Here is a 22,614-nt window from a genome sequence, read left to right on the forward strand (position 1 = left end):
GGGGACTGAGCTGGTCCAATACCAGCATTTCAAAACAGATCATCTTCTTAAGTTCAAAAATTCAAAGACTTGCCTTCTCTACAATGATAGCGTTGGTGCCACTGTCAGCCAGGTCTCATCTCATCCTGAGCTTCTGTTCTGAGTAAAAACCTTCTAATATTCATGCAGGGATGCATCAGTAGACTAGAAGCCATTTCAAATATACCTGAAATCCCAATAGTCTAAAGAAGCAATCCCCACAAAAACCCCCTAAAGGTTTGAAAAACAGGTCTCCTTTCAAGAAACATGGTATTGACATACATGCATTTCTGAGTTGTTTTTTTTTTTTCTCTCTTTGCTGGGAGAAGGGAAATAAAATCAAACCTCATATAAGGGTAATAAAGTTGGAAACAGAAGTGTTAGGATTTTTTTTCTTTTAAATTATCCAATGTAGAGTTCAATTATATTCCAAGAAAAGGAAACAGTTTTAGAAGTACTTGCTTCAAGGCTAAGAGCTGAATTATAATGCATGTTTAGAAGTGAGGGACCAAGCTGAAGATGTAGTTCTGGTCCTCAGATTCCTTTTACCTACAGAACTCATGTCTAAATTAAGTACAGGATTTGCTATTTGACTGAGGAAAAAAACTCTAAAGATATCCTTCCCTTTCAGGCAGAAAGTGAAGAGAATACATACCATACCGCGGATTCAAACAGCTTAAGGGTACATTATTTGTTAATAAAGATTGAGAAATGGAAGAGAAGGAAGGAATAAATCCCTCAGTTATTTCAGTATGAATAGAGGTGGAAACACTTTCAGAACCTGTGAGCAGATGGAAAGTCTGTATACCACAATTGCTGTGACTTGTGCAGGCACAAACACGTGTTATTTTGTAAGTGATAGTGTCAAAAATTAGATGTTGTTACAAAATGCACATTTCAAACCCAAGTAGAATGCAATGAAATCTTGATCGCCTTTAATTGTTTGAATTAGGCTAAGATAAATCTTTTGTCAAGTCTACACTGGCTGAAAGATTGTTTAATGTATCATCCTATTTTAGAGACAGAAAATAGAAAATGTATCTATAAAGTATTTTAGAAAGCACCATCCTTCAGAGAGCTGGGTGGAGTCATCCTCCCCAAAAGACCCAATTAAAGCAGGCAACCTTTGAAATCCTGGGAATACAGAGCTCATTTACACTTCAGAATGAAAGCATTACAGTCCTCCCAAGCACTCATTTCTACTGGATTATGGGTGACTGTGAAAGGAAGGAGAAGGAAGGACAGGGGAACTGAGAAATCCAAAATCTATTTGTAGCCTCCTAGCCCACGATGTCTTGCTGGGAATAATTAAGGAATCGTGTTTATTAATGACCTACCCAGAATGTTCTCAGGGATACATCAGCACAGACACACTACTCAGAACGTCGCTGTCACCAGTAAAAATCAGAAATAGCATGAATTTCTCATATAATTAAAGAGACAGGAATGTTGTACTGCATAGTTTTTCAAAAGATGTTTTTTAGCATTATTAAAAGCCATCAATGTGTATGTTTTTACAGAAATGTTCCCAGTATTAACTTCATTGGAACAGTTTAGACAAAAGATCTGAGAGTGTTGTATTGGAAATGCCTTTCAGAGCAAGAGATTATTGTCATGAAAATAAAATGTTGCTATACTATAGTCTGCTTTCCATGTCTTATTTTTAAAAGAACATTTTTTTACCATCGGTACAGTTCCCACCTGTGTATTTTAGTAAGTGCACTAAACTGCACTCACTGCCATCATCAAGATGGTGCAATGACAGAAATCCACACAGGCAAAAGCAATTGGTGCAAAATCAGGGCCAAAGCAGCTCTAGCTCAGGAGAAAAGCCAGGCTGTACCTGGGCTGTGGGGAAGCAATGACACTCAATGCTATCTCCTTCACCTACAAATTCTTCCAAGATAATGCATTTCAATTATTTAAAGATGGTTCCGCAAGAAAGTAAGATTTTAATCCTCTTTATTTCTTTAGGGTTTTAAAAAGGAGCCTGATAAATCTGCATGTACAGCTAACAAAATGCCCAAAACTCCCTCTCCTGTGCCCTGGAAAACTATGTGATAGAAACAATAGCCAAAGCAAAATTAAGCAGTGAAAAACTGGCCCACAAAAAGGGACTTGGAGATTGAAGAAATGAGCCTCAGAACCTCTGGTGCAAGGTACAAAGAACCCTAGAGGCTGGTGTCCTGTTTCTCTTCACTTTGAGGAAATAAAGGAAAGTGGATACAGTTAATCAGTGTATCTCATGCAGCCCATGTATTCATACGTTAAACTACTGGAAAAATATGTAGCCTATTCCAGACAGCTGAAAGAACTGCAGGAAAATCTTAATAATTCATCTTGTGTAATTTACCACTTCCATTGTTTTTCCAATACTCTTCCGAAGTTAAATCAACTGTTGCTTCAGGTTACTTTTAAGGGAACCATTTCAATAAACAACAGGAATAAATATTAGTTTGCTCCAGTACAAGCAAAAGCACCTGCAATAAGTCTGTGAAATTCTGTCTTTTTTATATCAGCAAAGCTTATGGCAGTAATTTTAATGCTCTCTACAGAATTGCTTTAAAAGCATTCCTTACCATTAGAATCTTCAAATCTGTTCCTTAAAATTGTTCCGTAATTTTTTGTTGAAAAATCATTAAGAACAACAGTATATAGACATATTATCCCTGTGAGTGCTGATCTTTTTAATTAATACATCTGACTGTAAACTGATTGTTACATTTGATTTTTTATAATTCTGTGTTACAACTTGAAGAACACCTAAACATGTGAATTGAAACTCTGCACCTAAAGGACAATGTAGAACTCCTTCAACTTCACAGCACCAATACTATTCAGAATAGCTGTATGATGTGTGAAAGTAGGAAATAAAAGTAATTTCCCTGCATTGTATTTGAACTAAACGAAGTATATAAAATCCCTTTGACATAGTGGCACCAAAATTTTAATTTATATATCACTAACTGGATGGCAATGGCATGAGTATTTACACAACTGGAAGGCTGTACTCAGCAAAGTACTAGAGGCCACACATGCAACTGGTAACTGTGTAAAAGCAGAATGACCTGAAGAAGCCAAAAGCTGAAGATCAGTATCCTAAAGCCATAGGCATTAAGCTCCAAATAAAAGAGTGAAAGCTTGTAGTTTCCACCAAGAGAATTACCTTATCCATCAGCTCTTCTGAGCATATTTAAAACCATTCCTAGAGACCAAAGTCAAATCAAACCTGTATATTTGCAGAGACATCCTCCCAAATGATCAAGGGTTTGGGTATTATTTTGCTTTGGTGTGGGGGATTTTTTTTGCTGGTGTTCTTTGGGTTTAGGTTGGAGTTTGGTGGTTTTTTGCTTATCAGACAGTAGAAACAAGGAATAATCTGCCCTGCTCAATTTTATCCAAAGATGTTAAAGTTTTCAAACCACTCCTAACTTACACAAAAGGTGAAGTGTATTGTGTAAGATGATATAAGTAGAAGCAAGTGTATTCTTTATAGAATCATGTGCAAACTAAAAATCGAATATTGAGATGGATAATCTAAGAAACTATAGGATAATTCTATCTGAGGTCTACTCACAATCAAATGTTAACATACACAAGGTCACAGAAGAAACTGTAGTGCAAGTTTTGTTCTCTATGGCCTAAATGGAGTGCTCTTCTCTTTCTACTTTACACAGAACACTGAAGGAACACAGAAGTGGAGGAATTTCTAAAACCTTGAAAACTCTGCATGGAAGAAATCCCTATTTCCTCCACACAGTTAGTACATACCTGGAGGAGAGTACAGAGTATATTTAGGGCAGAATGATTTCTTTGTAAAGCATCAAGTAAAACAGTCCCAAATCTGTTTAAGGCCTTCCAGAGTAACAGGTGTAAATTATATAACCTAGAAATTTGTTTTTCAGGTCCTGCAAAGAACACACCTACCATACCGTCTATGGACACATGCTAAATATGTTAAAATATCCTCACTGCAATAATGCTGAAGCTCAGTGTCTTTTCAAAGCAGTGGTGTTTAAAAGTAACATGCTTGTAAAAACAAGAGGAGACCTTAAGAGTCAAAGGAAACAGGGAGAGCACTACTTCATAAAATATGGAATGCTGGTCCAAGCTGTAGGCATGATTAAAAAAAAAAAATCCTTAATTTAGGAAAGCATTGAACAAGCTTACACACCTAGAACTTAAAGCCCATGTTTTTATTCCAAGCCCTCTTTGCAGATCATCTGCAAATCTACAGCCCTCAGTCTCACAGCAGTCTTTTAATATATTCTCTTATTAAATTATGTACCTTGGACATCTCTGCAAAAAAGGAATAGCTGTCAGAAACTACTGTTACTGCTCATTAGGATTGTAGCAAGAGAAGGAGAAAGGCTCAAGAAGGCCAGTGGAAAGGCACTAGAATTTAGTGTACATAAATGTTGGACAGAAACTTTAACCATAGCTAGGATTATTTGCCTGTGCTATAAATGATGTGCTCAAAATCTACCTGTTTTCTCTACTAAAATACTCTCACCCTCTTAAGGAATGAGGAATTACCACCTTGCCTCTGAAGAAATCAGAATGGAAGTTATGCCTGTGAAAAGAATGGAACCCTCTGCATGACAATGCATGTTCTGAAATAAGAGTTGTCACAAAGATTAAGCTCTGGAGAAAAATAAATGTATTCCTGATCCAGAAACACCTGTTTCTACCTAATCAGGAGTGGTAAAATGTTCTTCTATCCACCTCCATTGTTTAGAGCTCAAGTGGAGTAAACAGTGTAATGCCATTGTGAACTGCAGCCTCTCTGAATTTAAGGCACCTACAGCAGCAGCCAAACAAAAACTTGTTTGGAGCATTAAGATAAAAATTGTAGACAAGCTGATACTTCTGTATTGTGAACACCTAGTATAAAAAAAAAAAAGGTTTTCCCCCTCTTGAAATACCCCAATCAGTACTTTTGGTACACATACCTCGAAGAATTCTCTCCTCATGGCAACGTAGAAAGTCCCAGATTCTAACAGTGCCGTCGTCAGAGCATGTAGCAAATTTATTATCCGTGGGTGAGAAACTGTTACATGAAGACACACAGCAGGGGAAAGAAGTCAGCATTTAACAGATTATCTATGCTTCTCAGACAGGGCAAAATTATACTGTAATGTGTTATACACTGAAGGAGGCATTTGAACATAGGCACTTTAAGTGAATACAGCGCCTGCCAAACGGCACTTCAGCACAAGACATGACTTTAGCATAGGATTACTATTGCATTGCAGTCCCCTGTCAAATGAGGAAAAAAATCTGTCATTTATTCTTAGCACCTTCCTATCTGTGACTGCACACAGTAGGGCCTTCTCTGCAGGTTGAGAAGCAACATCAATATGGTTTGGTAATTGTCACCCTAGATTTTCATGTTTGGTAATAGCACAAGAAAGTGACACTGCATAGAAGCACATGAGAACAGTTCTTAGGAAAAAACTCCTCTTCAGCCAAAGGTGCTTTGCAGCAGAGAAGCAAAAAATAAGGGAAAGCTGGTTACAGGAAAATGCTACTTTGTTTAACTGTTGGGAAAAAAAAAACCTATATAAAACAAACATACCACTTATAAGAGCAATTTGGAAATACTCCCTCTTATTACACCCCACCAACAACACGGAAAGAATCCTACAGACACATAAGCAGCTTCTAGATTCAGCAGTTAACATTGATTGATGAAAAGTCACTGGAAAAGCAAGGAGTTATTTAACCATGTGAACAGGGCCAGAACATCTCCAATAACTGACAGGCACTCAACTTTCTTCCTGGTGCAGGGAAAGACCACGAGGGAGCCCTTGTGAAATCCTAGATCTTTATGATCAAGAAAGGGCCTAAAGCAGTAGAGAAATTCAGTGCAGGGCCATGATAGTAAGACAGTAACTGAATCCAAAGTAAGCACTTCTGATAACCAAGCTCTGGCAGAAAATGCTGCACCCTACCAAGAAAAATGGTGACTTTAGTGGAAAGCGAGTTTGTGGCAGTGAACCTTTATCACCAAGAGCCAGCACCTAAACCCAAAGAAACACTGTTTTAGAGCCATTTGGGATCTGCAGCTTCTCTTCAGGCTTACTTTAAAAACTTTACTAAAAATTATATGCAGGTTTGCTCTAGAAACACCCTTCATTTACATCTTACTGGTAAGTATCACTTTAGATTCGATTTTTATATAGACATTTGCACAACTGAGGCATCAACACTGAACCAAGTGAATATCCTACAATCTTCTTTTCAATGGCTTTTTTACAGTTTCAAGCTTGAAGAACCCATTCAGTATTAACATTAGACTTCTGTATGTGGCAGTCTGCGTGGGTATTTAGTATTACTGGAAGTCTTGGCTTCACCAAGCCAAGCAGTTCTTCACTTTATTTAGTGTTTTATTATTTTGTGAGAACTATGCAGGTGTTTTATTTCTGAAGGCTTTATATTTTATTCAGTTAGATTATTAAAGACTGAATTCTTTATTTGGAATGAAATTGTTGTCTTACACAGTGCGTATAAAAAGGAATAACTGATACACATCGTCACCATATAAAAATGAAAAGAATACCAGTGCAAAATGCGGCAGACAAATACATCTCTAACATATTGCAGAGGCGGATACTGGGACAATACTAATTCAGAAAGGTGCCAGCAAAACGGTGAGAATGTGGAAACAAAAGGAAATACTGTGTTTATGTGGTGCAGGAAGTTCCCCAGAATCTGACAGAACCCATGCATTTCTGCACCCAGAATACACTTAGAGAACAGTCTAATCATGGCAATAGGTACTACAGAAAATGGTATATTGTGTATAAACCTGGCCTCTCTAATCGCCTCCTTATGTGCCTGGAACATCTTGACGTTGTTCATGTTGGACTGCCAGTATTTCACATATCCCCCGTGGTCTGCTGTCAGCATCCACATATCATTGTGTGACCAAGTCATAGCCCTTACAGGGCTGTCGTGAGCCTGCAAATTCAGAAACAGAACTTCTAGCAAACACATTCAAATACTGTCTGATCCACACAAACACTGAAGTTACTAAAGTTCTGACTTAACAGCTGCAATGAGGAAATGAGAACAACAATGATCTAACTACATTCAAGATGTTGGGAGGGAAAAATCCCTTACTCTGTACACAATGGTCTTCTAAATAGCAAGAGTATTTGCACTTTGTTTCCAAAGTGTTTATTATTACAAATACTCATGGTACATTCTTGAGAACAGATACTATAGCAGATGGAGGTGGAATGAGAAGCATTATGTGAATTGCCTGTAGCCATGGCCTGACATGGGATCAGAGAAGAATAAAAGACTCTAAGGCTCCCATCACCACTCAGACCACAGGCCCACGATGAACAGGGTGAAGATGTGCTCCTAAAACATGCTCCAAGACCTCAAGGAAATACAAAGAAAACTTGATAGATTACTTTACCTGCAATATTGTTTCAAAATTGAAAGTCAGTCCATTCCATAAAGTGAACTCCCCACTAGATGCACCAGTGACCAAGCGTCTCCCCTCAGGAGTCCACTGCAAAAGAAACATTTAACTAAACTGTGCAAATATAACATTCAAATATTTCTTTACAATTCTCCACATAAATCATGAGCTTCTTCAGGGACTCTGTGGAAATGGAAGATACTAAAGGACTTTCTAGAGGATGCGAGAAGGCAAAAATGCAGAACTGTGCCAAAGGACTTTTGACTTTTCTAACAACTGAAATGGACAAAGCCCACTGTAAAAACAATGAACAACTCTAGTTGTAGAGAAAAAACAGCTTATTGGCACCAGTGCATTTCTAGCACATAACATCCATACTAAACAATACTTGTGACATCATGGAAAAGGGGTAAAAACTGCCGTGAGACTCAAACAGCACAGAGACCAAATTTTCTTTCTTTTGAGTCAAGACATGTCAGCTCTCTGAAATGAAGTAAGGAAGGCGGGAATTGCACCCCGAACTCTGAGAGTAAGACCTCTTGTCTACTCACACCTTACCATTTATTTTCCTAAAGCTCTCCATAGAAAGACTGGACACAGAACTAGTCCATGCATTGCACATGCTATTTTTTTTCAAAGATGATTGAACTGCCACCTTGAAGAATCAGTCTAATTTAAATTAAGACAATACAACAAAGTAATTCCAACACGGTACTCACCCTGACAACAAACACTGGGCATTTTACTTTATTAGTAGATGTTCTAACAAATTTTGTTGTCACAGCATTCATAGGGTTGTTCAGCATTCCTATAGGAGGGACCAACTGTAAAAGAAGAAAGAAAAGATTTACTAATGACATTCAAATCAGAAACTTCAAGGAAAGAACACATTCTAAACACTCATTTTTGGAAAAGCAAGGGTTGTCATTTGCAGGGATATTACCAGAAGTAAGTTGTTAGAAGTGTTTCAAAGTCTGCATGACTTAAGAACTCAAACATCCAGGAACGGCATCTTCTAGAGCAGCTTTGCACCTCAGTGCATGATGAAAGTTCTTATGCACAGAAATTAAAAGCCTGTCCAACTTTAAGGTCCCTCCACGAACACGGATTCCAACAGAACAAAATAAGAGAGTGAAGATACCCTTCATAGCTTTAAGGCTTTTTGCAGACACAAAAACAGCCTCAGCTGACATGCAGAATCCTTCCTATTTTCTGGACAAATTTTATTTGCACAACTTCATCAGTGACCAGGAAAATTTTACTTACATCATTATAATATCCTGCATCAGGCTGGATCGCTCGCATATCTCGCTGGTCTCTCTGCCATACTCTATTCTGGAAAGAAGAAAACAAATCCTAGTTCATAATAGTGTACTTCATAGCTAAATAACAGAAAATAAGAAATGGAGATCCTGTATGGGATATTCTAAAGTGCTCCAAGGATTTTGCAATGAACTGTGTTAAGACTTTGGACTCAAGAAAAGGAATATGTAGAATTTACACTCTGTAAGAAAAGGAGTCAGGAATGTTTAAAGTGTTAATTTCATCAGAATGAAGCAACTCCAGGAAAGCAGCAGTTCCTACATAACAAGGAACATTATTGTGATACTCTCCTGCCCAGTGTCAAAGCTTTATATTCAGGGCTGATACCCCAAGCAGCTGCACTGATGAACTCCCCATGAAATCCACAGAGCAGCAGGAGCTACAAAAGGACCTTCTGCAGCCCAAGCACAAAGATAACTCTTTCAAATGGCTGAAACTTAGAGACAAGGGACAACAATGCCTTCAATTAGCTTAATTTTGTAAGTTGTCAAACAAAACCTTTTCAAAAATACTTCTCATCAATTTAGAATTAAATTACTTATGTTGGCTTTGTGCCACAGACTCCACCAATTTGGATCTGTGCCATATGGGAAACAAGTTACAATTCTAGGTAAAACATTCCCAGTATGCACCACTACAGTTTGCTACAACTTCTTAAGCCAAGAGCAAATTACAGATTTTCTTGGTTAGGTTTTTTTTTCTAGAACCATTAAATCAGTAGTACTGAAGCCAGCAGACCAAGATCTGATTTTTTTTTTTTTCTGTATGTTGTTACTGTTTTAATAAACAGAATTTTAAGGATGCTCATTCCTGCCACAATAAAAAGGTCCTGGACTTCTAAAATTGTTTTTTAGAATAGTCCACTACAAATAGAATCTCTTCTGGGGCATTCCTAAAACATAAGAAGGTGTTTGAGATGTTTGATGTTTAAACAGATCTTAGAAGATAATGGATTAGGTATTAAGAAAACCTTCTCACTGTTAACACCTACAAACTATAACCATGCACTGGCCACAGCAGATGGAAAAATTTCATCATGTTTTTGCCACGTTTCTCTTGCAGCTGCAACAATGCCATATCTAGATTTCATTCTGTCTTACAGAGTGACATCCAGTACTTGTAAATTTTGGATGAGAAAATTATATTTCTTAGGTAATGCCATGCCATCAGGTGAATGAAAATAAGCATTTTCACAGAAACATTTATTCAATAAAACTTAAATGTTAATTTTTTCGCTATTTCTTGACTGTATAGAAATGATTTTCAGAGGCCACACTGCAAGCTGAAGAGCTATTTAGTAAAATGACGAGAAAACACTTAGTGCCCTGATTTTGGAAGGAAGGGGTAATGATTCATCTTCCATTTTGTTAAATTTCCATTTCAAAACAAAAATAACAATGACTACATTACTTATAACTAGTTTTTTATGAAAAGGGAGAACACATTACACAAGATATTCAACTGCACACCAACCTGGAATTTCAAGTCAGAACACAAAGGTGGGTATTCACACAAAATACACAACACACACAGTTTTCTTGCCAATGCCCCACCTCCCCTTTTTACCCACAATACACCAAATTCCCAAGCATTTGTAATTTGGTTGAAAACACAGCAGTAGACCTCTCGGTATTCCAGACTGCTCTGTGAAGACTGAAAAGCACAATCCCAAATATCAGGAAGGGGGGAAAAAACCCGGTTTTGAAATAAAACCGGATGATTCATGTACCGACCTCCAGATACTTGATGACAGAGGGGTTGTAGTCGATGGTTTTCCTGTTGACAGCCTTCCTCATGCGCTTGCCGTCGAAGGTGAGCTGCTGCATGGCCTGCTGCTGGGCGAAGTCGGGCCGCTTGTAGAAGAGCTGCCGCGGCGCCTGGTGCTGGAAGCGCGGCATGTGGAAGAAGCGCGGCGGGGAGCCGATCTCCGTGGCCATGGCTGCGGCCGGGGCTGCGCACAGGGAAACCGCCTTAGCACACGGTGGAGAACAAACCCCACTCCTGCACCTCCCCAACTCAACTGGAGCAGATCACTAACAGCTTCACAAATTACCATTTATAGGCAAAAAACACTTGCAGATTCCTCTGAATATTTCTTTTTTCACTGACACCAAAACAGGGAAATGTGGGCTCAATATTTTTTTAGGTTTATAAGAGCTAGCTCTTCTCAAGGGGAACTTTTCAACTGTTTTTCTTTTCCCTTGTATAAACAATATTCCTTTCCCATAACAACAGGTGTTGTTTGCTATTTCTGTTACTCAGCCAATGGGAGAGGTGTCAGCCCTATGGACCAATAATGTGTCTTTTAGCACAGAGTGTTATAAAAGGGCTGAATGAATTGTAAATAAAACTTTCTGATTTCTACTGCCTCCTGACTGGAGTCAAGCATTTTTGTGTCCTATTGCGACAAGGAAATGCTTTTGTTCTCCATCAGGAGGAATTCTGCATTGAAATACATCACTATTAAGTTTGCGTTTCCATCCCTAAACTAAAAATGTACAGGAAAAGAATGTCCTCAGTGAAACAGTATAAATCAGTGCAAGAAAAGGCAAGACCCTTCAACAGATAATATTTCAGATTCAGTATAAAAACCAGTAAACATAACATTAATGATAAATTAATTTAGCTATTAAAAGAGAAGAAGTTTTCAAATGTTGACTCAACAACTTATTCTATGATGTAAAAATAAAATTATACTCCTTTCACACAACTTCTTGTAAATGGACCACAGATCACATTCTACCTGAAAGTACATTTTCAATTCCATGACTGCAAAATAAATGAATTACACACTTAAAGTTTAGTAAATATAACTAAGACTCACTGAGAACGTTAAGAAAACGTGAAGAGCAGGGAGAAAATTTCAATATTCAGAATTTTTATGACAGAGGGAAATGAGTGTAAAACCTCATTTTTCAGTCTAAGAAATCCTTAAATGGTGAGATCATAGCAACTCCTTCAGAGCTGAAAACCACAACATACACAAGCCTTTAAAATATATACTAACTTCAGACTAAGCACTAACACATGCTTAACCAATGAAAGTTCAAAGTTCATTTTGAACATGTTCTCCCCCACATCCTAAACTCACTTTGGAAAACATTTTAACCAAAAGAAACTAGCACTGTCATCGAAGGAATTCAAAAACACCTGGAAATTCTCCTTTGCACAAAGGGTTAAGTGTTTACACAGAAGCAAAGTGCATGTAATAAAAAAATAGGAAATAGCAAATTTCTTTTTTTTAAAATTACATAATCTGCTTTTAAATTCATCAATGTACTTTTCTAAGTAGTCAAAATACTTGTATCCTCAATTTTAAAGAGCTGAGAAGTCGTTTCACTTTTAAGATTTTATCTGAAAGTTTAAAATTTTAAACTTTAAGTTTTAAAATTTTATCTCACTTTTTTTTGATCGCAGTAGTTCAAAAACATTTCCCTTTTTTAAGTAGCAAAAGAAACCTAAGACAGAAATGTTGGATATAAGAGACTGTTAGAAAGCAGTGCAGAGTTTGATTATTTTTAAGAGGTTCTCTCTAAGCACTAGGAGCAGGTTGCTGGCGCAGAGCAGGAACAGCCCCGCACACTCAGGACTGACACTCTGCTCTGCAGGCTCACCAGTGTGACAGCAGGATACACAACCAGCTCCTACAGCAGCCAGCTCCTCTCCTGCTACACAAACACCTCCTCACTAAAGCCAGCACAACCATTCCCCATTCAAGACAAGTTCAAACTAAACCAGCACATTTCCTTAAACGGGGTAAGGACATTTAACACCTTTGGCAGGTGCAGCATCTTACTGGATCAACTCGGTGACTGGAATGAAGGAGGGGAAGTCAGAGAACAGCTTTTTAAAAATCAAACCCTCATCTGGTGGCTGGAAGTCTCATTTGCCCCATTCCAGGCATCCAGGAGGTCTAATCAGACCCCACATGTGTCTGATTGTCTCCAAACACTCCCACTCCACAACCACTGGAACACACAGCTACCATAAAATTCAGGTGGCCTGAAACAAGTTATCCAAACTTTCTCACACAGGAATTACTTCAAGTTCCTCTAAGACAATCTTGAATTCTCTTAAAACTTGGCAGGAGATATCAGACTGTTGTAAAGGTTTCAAGTGTTAAATATCAAAGGCAGTATTTTATTGTTGGGGCTTTATATTGAAAAAGATAAAGTGGCTTCTTCAAAGAAGCAGAATACGCTGGCATTAAACATACAACTGCACTGACTCTCCTAAATGTAGTTAGTCGATAGTCAGAGGAAAAAACCCAATATAAACAATCAAAAAAACCCACAAAACCCAACAACACACCACAAGGAGCCCCAGAAACCCAGATGAAATTTCCAGTCCTATTATTTCCCAAGTATGAAGTTTGACACTCCCTCATACCAATCAGTGCTCTTAACCAGAGGATAGAAGATATTTTCCCAAAACCACTCATCTATACTCTCTAATAGGTAATGCAAAAATAAATGTCAAGAACTGAGACCAAGAATGCAGACAAAGATCTGTGCTGGGGCTTCTGAAAAAAACTGATCAGCTATATTTGGAAGAAAACATTACATCTCAAAAAACCCTTTCCAGAGAAACACAGCAAAGCAGCAAGTGAATACTTTATTGTCATGTTCCACGAAAATAATCTGCTGAAGGAATTTTCTGCATTTACTATCGTTGGTAAATACAGCATTGAATGTGATATGGGTTAATTGAGACTGCAACAGTTGTGAGTCCAACCAGTGTCTAGGTTAAATCAGTGTAAACAACCTTCACTTAAGGTGCAATCCACAGAAAAAGTAGGACCAAATGTTAATTACACCTCTTCATGCCTACAGATCCTTCCACACTCATGATTCTGACAAGACAATAAATGACACCACAACTACAACAAAACGACAGGGGAGAATGGCACAGGATGACAAAAATGAAGCATTTAAATTATATTTCTTCAATTTTTGAGATCATTGCCTCTTACCATAAAAAGCCTTCTACCTGCATTTACAAACTCTGAGAAAAGTATTGTTTATCCAGCTGCTTAGGACCATTTTCTTCTAATAACTGCTTCAAATATTGTTTTATTCACATAATATCCTCATCATGTCATGTGTGCATTTCACCAGTATATAATCTATGAATAGGTACATTAAAAAAGTATGTTCATACACATATGTTAGTGCATATACACACCAAGTGAAGCTTCCAAACAAAGCAGCTTCAGAAATGGTTTTGGCACACAATTATCACATGAAACCAGAGCATTTTTTCCCAAAGACCTCTACTGGAGTCAGAAAAATACACCCATTTAATGGTTATCAGTATCCAGCTGGGTCTTTAGTTGGGACAAACCAAAGCCTCAGCAAGCTCTCTTTAAGGTATGAAGGCAATGTCAGAATTCAGCACGTCTATTAGCTAAAGCTCCTTTAGTATTGGCAGTGTGAGCAGAAACATGCAAACAAATATTAGAGGACACTCTGCAATCCAGTGTAGTAAATCCCATTTCCTATTTTAAGCAAAGTACCAAACTTTTTCTGTATTTTAGAGTCCATCAACAGGAGTTTCAATGGAGGAAACCACATTTTCCTTAATTCACATAATTAGAAGCAACAGCAAGACTTGCTTCCAACATCTGGCATAAGTCACCTCTCATTTTACTGTTTCTAGACAGTAATGTTACCAATTGCATTTTATTCTAGTTCATTGTACCCTTCTCGTAATGTGAACTAAGTTTATTTTTGTATTCCATTTTCCCACACATCCTTATCAGTTTTCCACTTCCTGTCCCCATGAACCCCCCTTTCACAGCCTCACACATTTGGAGACACAAATGTATTTGGGGATAAGGAGCCCACAGAGCCTTTCATTCCCCCCAGTGGTGCCATAAGGGTGCCAGGTCTATTAATGCCATCAAGCAATCAGAGGGATGCTACTGCAGAACAGAATTAAAAATAAAAAAAACCCCCAAACCTCTCAAAAATCTCCCACCCAGAGCAGCATGGAGTAAAGGCAGATGGATTTGGGCAGTTTCCTTGCCTTTTAAAAGGAGCAAAAACTCACATCCAGTGTTAGTCAATAACAGAAAATGGTTACCACTGAATTAACGTACCCAAATAAGGCTACAAAGGCAATACTGGCATTTAATGTCATAGTGTTATTACTTTATCATCTTACTTGGATAAGGCTGTTCATTTTATACAAAAATGACCCTTGCACTAAGTTTCGAAAATGGACAGATTGTGACTTCAATCATGCAACCACAGCATTTCACAAATAACTTCACTAAATCAAAATAAAACAAATTAGGCTACTCAAACCAAACTAAAACCACCAAAATGATAAAGCTTGGAGAAAAAGAGTCATGGCTTATATTAAATACATCACTACTTATAGGTAGCTCAATGCTACAAGAAAAAAAACCCCTGACTAATATATAATCTCGATATATATTTCATATGGTTTATGCAAACTATAAAGCTCATCATTAATGAAATGGAGTTTGCAGGTAACTACAACATCCTTGCCTATTTAACAGGTATTTTTAATTGAAAGTAAAGAAACTTGGGCAGAACACAGTGAGTTATAAACTGAATATGTCAAAAGAAAAGTGTGTTTCCAAATGGTAGCAAGGAAGGTTATGGTGCAGATACTCCGCACACCCTGGCCTGCTCACCAAACACAACACGCTGAGGCTTCAATGACATTGCCTGAAATGGCTAAAGCAGGGAAGGAAAATGAGTGATAAAAACTTCCTGAGTATCTATGTAATATTTCTTTAGATGTGTATTAGTTCTACTATAGAGTACACACAGACTCTAAAACAAGCACTTTTACAGTGTGACACAAACAGGGAGAATTGACAATAGTTATTTACACTGCAACAGCTCATAGGAGTTCAAAGCATGGTTTGGGACACGTGAAAAACAGGACTGAGGAAGAACCAGTCTCACCTTCCTGAAGCCTAAGATTAAGATAAGAACATCACAATGCAAAGGCACCTCACCGAGTTTATTGTTCAATACATCTTTCTTTGATTAACAAAGCACTTTTACATCTACAATTTATAGATAACTAAATAATTTTAAAAATTAAGAAGTCCTACTGTCAATAGTCATCTCTGAGAAAACTCTCTGCATTTTTTAAATTTGTGTATTAAGAAATCTGTAAGTGCATCTGAAAAAACACACTTGTTCTGGAAAACAATCATATCAAATACAATTTAATGTTATTCCTTTCCCTCTTTTACAGAGTAGCAACACTTGACATCCCCATTCCACAGGATCTGCCTTTCTTTTGTCTTTTGGGAGAATGTGCACCTCTGCTCAGGAGACTGGCAGTGGATCCTTCCATGGCTTCCCCTTCCTCAGGAAAGCTCTTTCTTGGTCTCCTCATCCAGCCTCCTTCTTTTCCTGGGAATCCTTCCTCTTCCCAGTGCAAAACAATTACGTGAAAAAATATATTCCAGGCATAAATGTTCAAATTTTTGCCATCTTCACCAACCATGTTTTAGAAAATTAAAAAAAAGGAAATAAACATGCACACACACACACACATTTCTCTATTACACAGAACCAGAGCCAGCCATCCTGGTTAAAGATTGAGAACAGTGACAGACAAGTTCTTGAAATCATAAAATTTCTGGGCAGGGGGTTGGTTACACAGAAAAAAAAAAAAAAAAAGGATTTTTCATTTCTGCAAACCATTTAAGTAAACCATCTTCCAAATACTGTAAACTAAATGGGATAGACCCAAAATAATTTCTCTTTTAAACAGAAAATGAACCTGAGCAAAAGATTTGTTTTCAGTCAGGGTTTCTACGTCTCCCTTGCTTCACTCACCGACAGGAATGGAGCAAGAGAGCTGCAGGAATGCTGAAAACCTGCAAAAGTATCAGAAAATCCCATTACCAAAGCCACTGTAAAACCAACATTAGCAGCAGGAAGCTTCTAGCACATTTTCCTGAAGATACACTTGAAATATGCCAAGACAAATTTGCATGTCTGTCAATGAATTAATCTCCCACAGCAGATGAGATTTGGTTTCTGCTCCATTCAGATGCCATCATTTTTCTAAAGGAAAGATTAATCCTGCATTTCCTTCACTGCACATAAGGTAAATCCACTCAGAAGACACTGACAAAAATATCAAAGAAAAACCACAAAAACAGCCCACTATGCCAAATTGCAGATGTAGTGAAAACAGATTAATCTGACCAATTCCCCAAATTGCTTTGTGTTTTCATTTCCTACTGCATTGGAAAAGCATTTAATCAGATTCATAAAACAAGATTACTCAATGTCTGAAAATTATACATCTTTGTGAGACAAAAAAAAAATCAAAAAATCAAGTAATTTTGAGTACTTTTTCTTATTACATGTAGGTTGCATTATTTTTATTTCAGAACAGATTTGAGAGAGATTAAGCTATTTCATTACAATATAATGGTATCTTTCCCACTGATGATGAGAGAGAATTGGTATATTAAGCAGGATTATAAAATCAGTTAAAAAACTAGATTCAATAATGAAATACAAAGTTGCCCAACTTTTGAGTCAAAGGCAGACCTGTAACAGTAAAAAAAACCTGTGTAAGGTTCTTGACCTCTGAATATTTAAAAATCTTATTCCCACTTTTGAATTACATAAAGGCACTGCAGCATGCATTTTTGTGCATTTTTATATGCATATCTCAAAAGATTTCCTACAAGGCATGCAGATGTTAGCACAGGAAGTTTAAACTTAAAACCAAAACCATTCTTACAATTTGAGAGACTCCTTAATTATCTACAGGTGCTGGAGGTCCATAATACAGCAAAACAAAGGCAAAAATCCTGCCCTGTGTTACACAACACTGCTATTATGCAACATCCCCATTCTCTGCAGTGAGCACATTTCCCTGGGCTCCCCTGCTCTGCTCCCAACACATCTGCAACCATTCTCTATTGTGTTCTATTTGAGAACCAAACTTTCCTAGAAATGAGATTTAAATTCTGACCATGCAAATCAAGGGAAAAAAAATCAGCAGCTTTCCCCATTCCAGTCATTGTGTTCCCATAGCAAATGTAAAAAATAAAATAAAAATCTCAGTTCTCATTAAAATTCCAGAAACATACTTCAATAAATAATTGTCTAAGCCACAATAAACTACTCTGCCCAAAATGCTCATAGATTTTTTTTATTTGGAAATACACCAAAGCTTTTTGTTTTATGCACAGTCCAAAATCTACTACACTGGCATGATCAAAAACCTAAAATGCAGAAGCACTTTTTTTCCTCTTTAACTTCAGTTTTATACTCTTACAATGCCCATTTTCACCACAAAGTTCAAACCTTTGCATTTTCAGCAGAACCTGAACACAGACACACTGTCTGGAGTCTAAAAGGACAGAACACACATCAGGCAAAAGGGGATTATGTTGATGCAGTTCTGGATTTAAAGGGTTTATTCCCTGCAGGAACAGGAGTGCTGATATTTAATTGACAAATAGGCCTACACCTTTAAGTTTCACATAAAAACACAAAATGCTCAAGAACTCCTTTGAGACAAATGGAGCTGCCTAAAGTCCCAAGGGAGAACACCCTCAAACAGCCAGAATGGGAGTCTCTGTCACAGCCTGGGGACAAGTTTCAATTAGCTGCATCTGAGTTACACTTTAACACCTCCTCTAAACACTTCCTTCCAACTCTGGATTTCTAGTACTCAACAAACACCTCAGAATCAAATCACAAAGGTTCCTTATTTCATGCTCAAGCTGAAGCCTTGACTCATTCCAAAGCAGACACATTTACAGGAGATCATGGGCTCACATACATTATAAAAAAACCTCAAATATTTCAGTTCACAGGACTCAGACAGCTCCTGCTTTACCTCTCTGGCTACAGTAGGGAAAACTGTTTTCCTGAGTGGAACAGCCAGGAATCACTGCTTTCTGACCCTCACAAAAGCAACTTCTGTGAGCTCAAGTTTCTTGAGCTGTAATTCAAAATTCATGGAAGCAACCAGGTGCAGCATGAGGACACCAGACAGATTGCACCTCAGCTAGAAGAGAGACAGGATTTGGTTTGCTGCCATGATTTTACTGTTACAAATTGAATAAATACCTTGGGTTTATCTTAAAGTTTATTCATAGTATTTTTTTTTTAATAAAACATTCTTCCTCCCTCTAAACTACCCAAATACCCCTTTATTTCAGTTGCTGCTCAGAATTTATCAAGACCTGCATTATAACCTAAACTGTCTTTTATTGTGAGTTCCTGTGATAACAGCAATTCATCTCAACCAGCTGCAGACTCACAGCCTGGTTTCCCTGCTGAAGTGATTGCTGGTGCTGCCTTACCTTGGAGCTGCTACTTTGGCAGGAAACAAAACTTTAGGACTGATGTTTGAAACACACAAACATGCAATGACAAGTACTAAAGAAATGACGTATGGAAAGTAGTTTAAAAGAAAGAAAGAAAGAAAAAAAAGCCTGTCATCCTTGCTAATCCTAAATATCAAGACACTCTTCAGCTGGTTATAATATCAAAAGTTAGTGAACAGAAGAGTCGTAGCTGAATGTGTGAGATGCTCCTCCCAGTGTCATTCACTGCAATCTGTGAGGAGAAAATTGCTGTTTCCTCTTCCCTTGGGTCTCCCCCGTGAGCCTGCTGAGCAGGCAGGGATTCTGCAGCTCCTGCAAACCCACGGAGAACTCTGCAGGTCTCCTTGCTGATCTCCTGGTGGCCCATTCCTCAAGCCCCTCCTGACTCAAGTATTACTGTTAAGTACATATTGGGATGGACAGGGACAAACAAGAGAGGAGGAGAAAGAGGGACATGAAATTCTCCAATAAAAATTCTTCAGAGGATTTTATTATCAGTGGAAGGGAAAAGGACTAGAAGGACCATGGCAGCAAAACTTAAGTAGGGAAACAGCAAATTGTGTCAGGAACAACCTTCTGAAATTCTGATAAAGAAAAAAAATGTTCATATAATCTAGCAACAGTTTCATTTTCCTCATTCACACTATGGAACAGAAACATACATTTTAATATACTAAACATAATTATCTGAGACCCTAAGAGATGCAAATTCAATGATGACAAGACATCAAAGCCTTTCTGGTAAAACTTGGGAATTAGTAAGAGTTGTAACATGCTATAGAGATTTACTTTTCACATCCCTTATCTGTTAAATGATAACCGAACATATCTAGAAGTCTTGCAACATTTGCTTTTGCACAGAAGAGAAGCCGCAAACATCAACAGAACTAAGAAAACCTTTACTTCATGGAATTAAGGAAACAGTCAAAGAAAACGGCATTTCTAAAACTATTTTTGACCAAATAAAGTTCTGACTGCAGATTATTTCTGTGAAGATTTTCAGAACTGTAGCTTCTCACTATCTGCTTCAGTTAAGATTTGAAAGTCTAGCACATATGCAAATTATTCTTCTGCCAGAGTTTGGTGTGGAAGATTAATGCATAACCCCTGTGTGGTTGTGGTTAGGCCAGAAACTGTTCAATCCCATGAGGAACAAACTTACAATAGGAACAAATAAACAGTACTGTTTATTGTAGTTTCGTGCTTCCAGTGTATAAAATTACAGACATCACTTGAGCAGTGCTAAGTTTTGTCAGAATTTTTCACCTATTTTCAAACATTACCAACCTAGATATTTCTTCTGTCAGAAACTTTAATTACTAGAACACTTTCTAAATTGATGTGTGATGCACACACGTCTCATACAACTGAAAATAAATTAGAAATGCCCTTTATTTTAACTGGAATCACAGAGCTAGATTTTTCCAGGAATGTTTTCTGGCCTTTGCTTGTGGATTATGAGCCATGCAAATGCCTATATTCAGTCATGCATATACACACACACATATATATACACACACACTGCTAAAAACCACGTTTAAATTCCTTAGTGAACAGCCCTTGCTTTTGCCATTTAGTAGAGTTCAATAAAAGCATGTGATCATCTTCTGTGTCAATCCATTTCTCAGTAAAGCCAAGCTCACACAAAGCCTCTCAAGGAGAAAGGGCTCAGTGTCAGATTCTCCCCAAATACAAGAGTCATCAAGCTCCCCATGAGAACGACATTTCAGCAGAACAGCAGGACACCAGAGAGCGTCAGCTCTGAAAGCTGGAGTTCTCCAAAAATCCCTTGGCATTTCTTTCCTACTTCGTATCTCCTGCCTTGAGAATATCAGCAAGTTTTCCTGCCAAAAGCAGCACTTCCATCCCCAGTTCTAGGCTGGTATTTTTGTCTTACTACACAGAAAGCTTGGCAGCTGTGCCTTGTATTAGTCAGGAGTCCACAAAGATATTACTAGAAATAGCTGCTTCATTTATTAGGTTTAGATTTGCTAAGGAAACCAAAATATTTGTATCCATCCATAGAAAAAGACTGCAAAATATGGTCTGATGACTGATTCTAGTATGACTGCAGCTTCAAACTAATTGAGAAACAGTGCAAACACTGCAGAATGAACACACTCATTTAGTCTGCTCTCCTCCTCCCTGCAATTCTGCACAATCCCCAGTTTTTCTTGTGGTAGAATCGTAGCATTTCACAGTCTCTGCAAAGAGGGGCAATGGTTTGCTTTACAAACGTGGCCCAACAGGAAGAAATTTTCAAAGGTGAGTAGTGACTTGTACTGGGATGGGGGCAGGAGGACACGGGCAGTGGTTGCTGCTCCTTGTGACCAACAACTGAAGTGCAGCAACAGCTGCTGAGGGAACCTCAGCCCTGAACTGCTGAGATGAGCCAAACCAAAACTGAAACTGCAGAGACAAAACCAAAGCGGGCCCAGCCTGACCCTCCTTCAGGCCGACATAAACACCTGATGACCACACTGGACGTGTCCCCAAACAACTGCCCAGTGTTACCAGACCACCTGAGCTAACACTGGCCACAACTCAGAGCAGCCTGTCGGGCTCCCACTGAGAATCCCGGGGAATGACTCCACTGACCCAGGAGGAAAACCAGAGGATCAAAAGGGGAAGTTCCCAGTTGGCAGCCGGATTACTGCACAGGTCCACAGCCTTCAGGCTGTAAATCCAGCACTTCCATCAGCTGGAGCTCTGGGGCTGCTGAACCAGCTCAAAGTGCAGCTCCTGTCAAACCCAAAACTGCAGGTAGTTTTGTAATCACAGTAAATAAAATACAAGTCACTATGCTGCCAAAGCTGCACTGTGAATACAAAACTACACCAAACCCATGAACTACTAAAGACTCCTTGTTATCCAGTCCCTGGCCTGTTTCAAAAAAAGACACATTAACAATTTCTTCTGTATAATGTTTCTTTTTGATTTGGGATAATGATTTAAAGGAATCCTCAAATGGCTAAACTGCAGAAAGATGGATTAATTAATGTACCCCTGTGTTCATACTGAATTATATAAAACATTATAATAAAGAACTGATCAGTGCCAACAAATCTATAGTTCTAGTGGCAAAACTGCTTTTGGCCCATCCCACCAGACTGCTGAACTTCATGGCACTTCTGTAAAGTCACAGGTGAGAGACTAAAGAGTCACCTAAATGCCAAACTTTGTGACCATCTGCTCTGGATTAAAGGCTGGTACTGCAGACATGGCCGTGATTTCAGGGATGTATTTTCAGAGAGCTGATGCGTCAGACCAGAACAGTCATGGTGCCTCTCAGCACACTCACCCTCCCCCAGCACAGCCCGGGTCAGTGCCAGGGCAGAGACAGGGAAGGGCCACCACCTCCCCCTCCCACCCCACTGGGTCTGCAACCCACGTTTGACATCCAGGGCAGAACAGAAAAGTGATCCAAACTAAACACAAACATCTTACTTCTGCTCACAGAAAGGGTCCCCCTGTACAGCTGCCTGCA

General features: G+C 38.4%; 1 protein-coding gene across 2 annotated transcripts in view; it reads right to left on the reverse strand.

The window, feature by feature from the left end:
- Nucleotides 1-22,614, reverse strand: part of WDR33 (WD repeat domain 33) — a 64,843-nt gene that overhangs the window by 38,697 nt on the left and 3,532 nt on the right. For both annotated transcript variants that reach the window (XM_083868989.1, XM_083868988.1), the window contains exons 2-7: nucleotides 10,510-10,727; nucleotides 8,720-8,788; nucleotides 8,173-8,277; nucleotides 7,448-7,543; nucleotides 6,830-6,981; nucleotides 4,971-5,068 (exon numbers count right to left, since the gene is read on the reverse strand). In XM_083868989.1, coding sequence (XP_083725115.1) covers nucleotides 4,971-5,068; nucleotides 6,830-6,981; nucleotides 7,448-7,543; nucleotides 8,173-8,277; nucleotides 8,720-8,788; nucleotides 10,510-10,713 — 724 coding nt within the window. In that variant the 5' untranslated portion in view covers nucleotides 10,714-10,727. The remainder of the gene's footprint in view (nucleotides 1-4,970; nucleotides 5,069-6,829; nucleotides 6,982-7,447; nucleotides 7,544-8,172; nucleotides 8,278-8,719; nucleotides 8,789-10,509; nucleotides 10,728-22,614) is intronic.

The sequence above is a fragment of the Zosterops lateralis genome (genome assembly GCF_965231275.1).
Source record: "Zosterops lateralis genome assembly, chromosome: 10".
NCBI classification, from domain to species: domain Eukaryota; kingdom Metazoa; phylum Chordata; class Aves; order Passeriformes; family Zosteropidae; genus Zosterops; species Zosterops lateralis.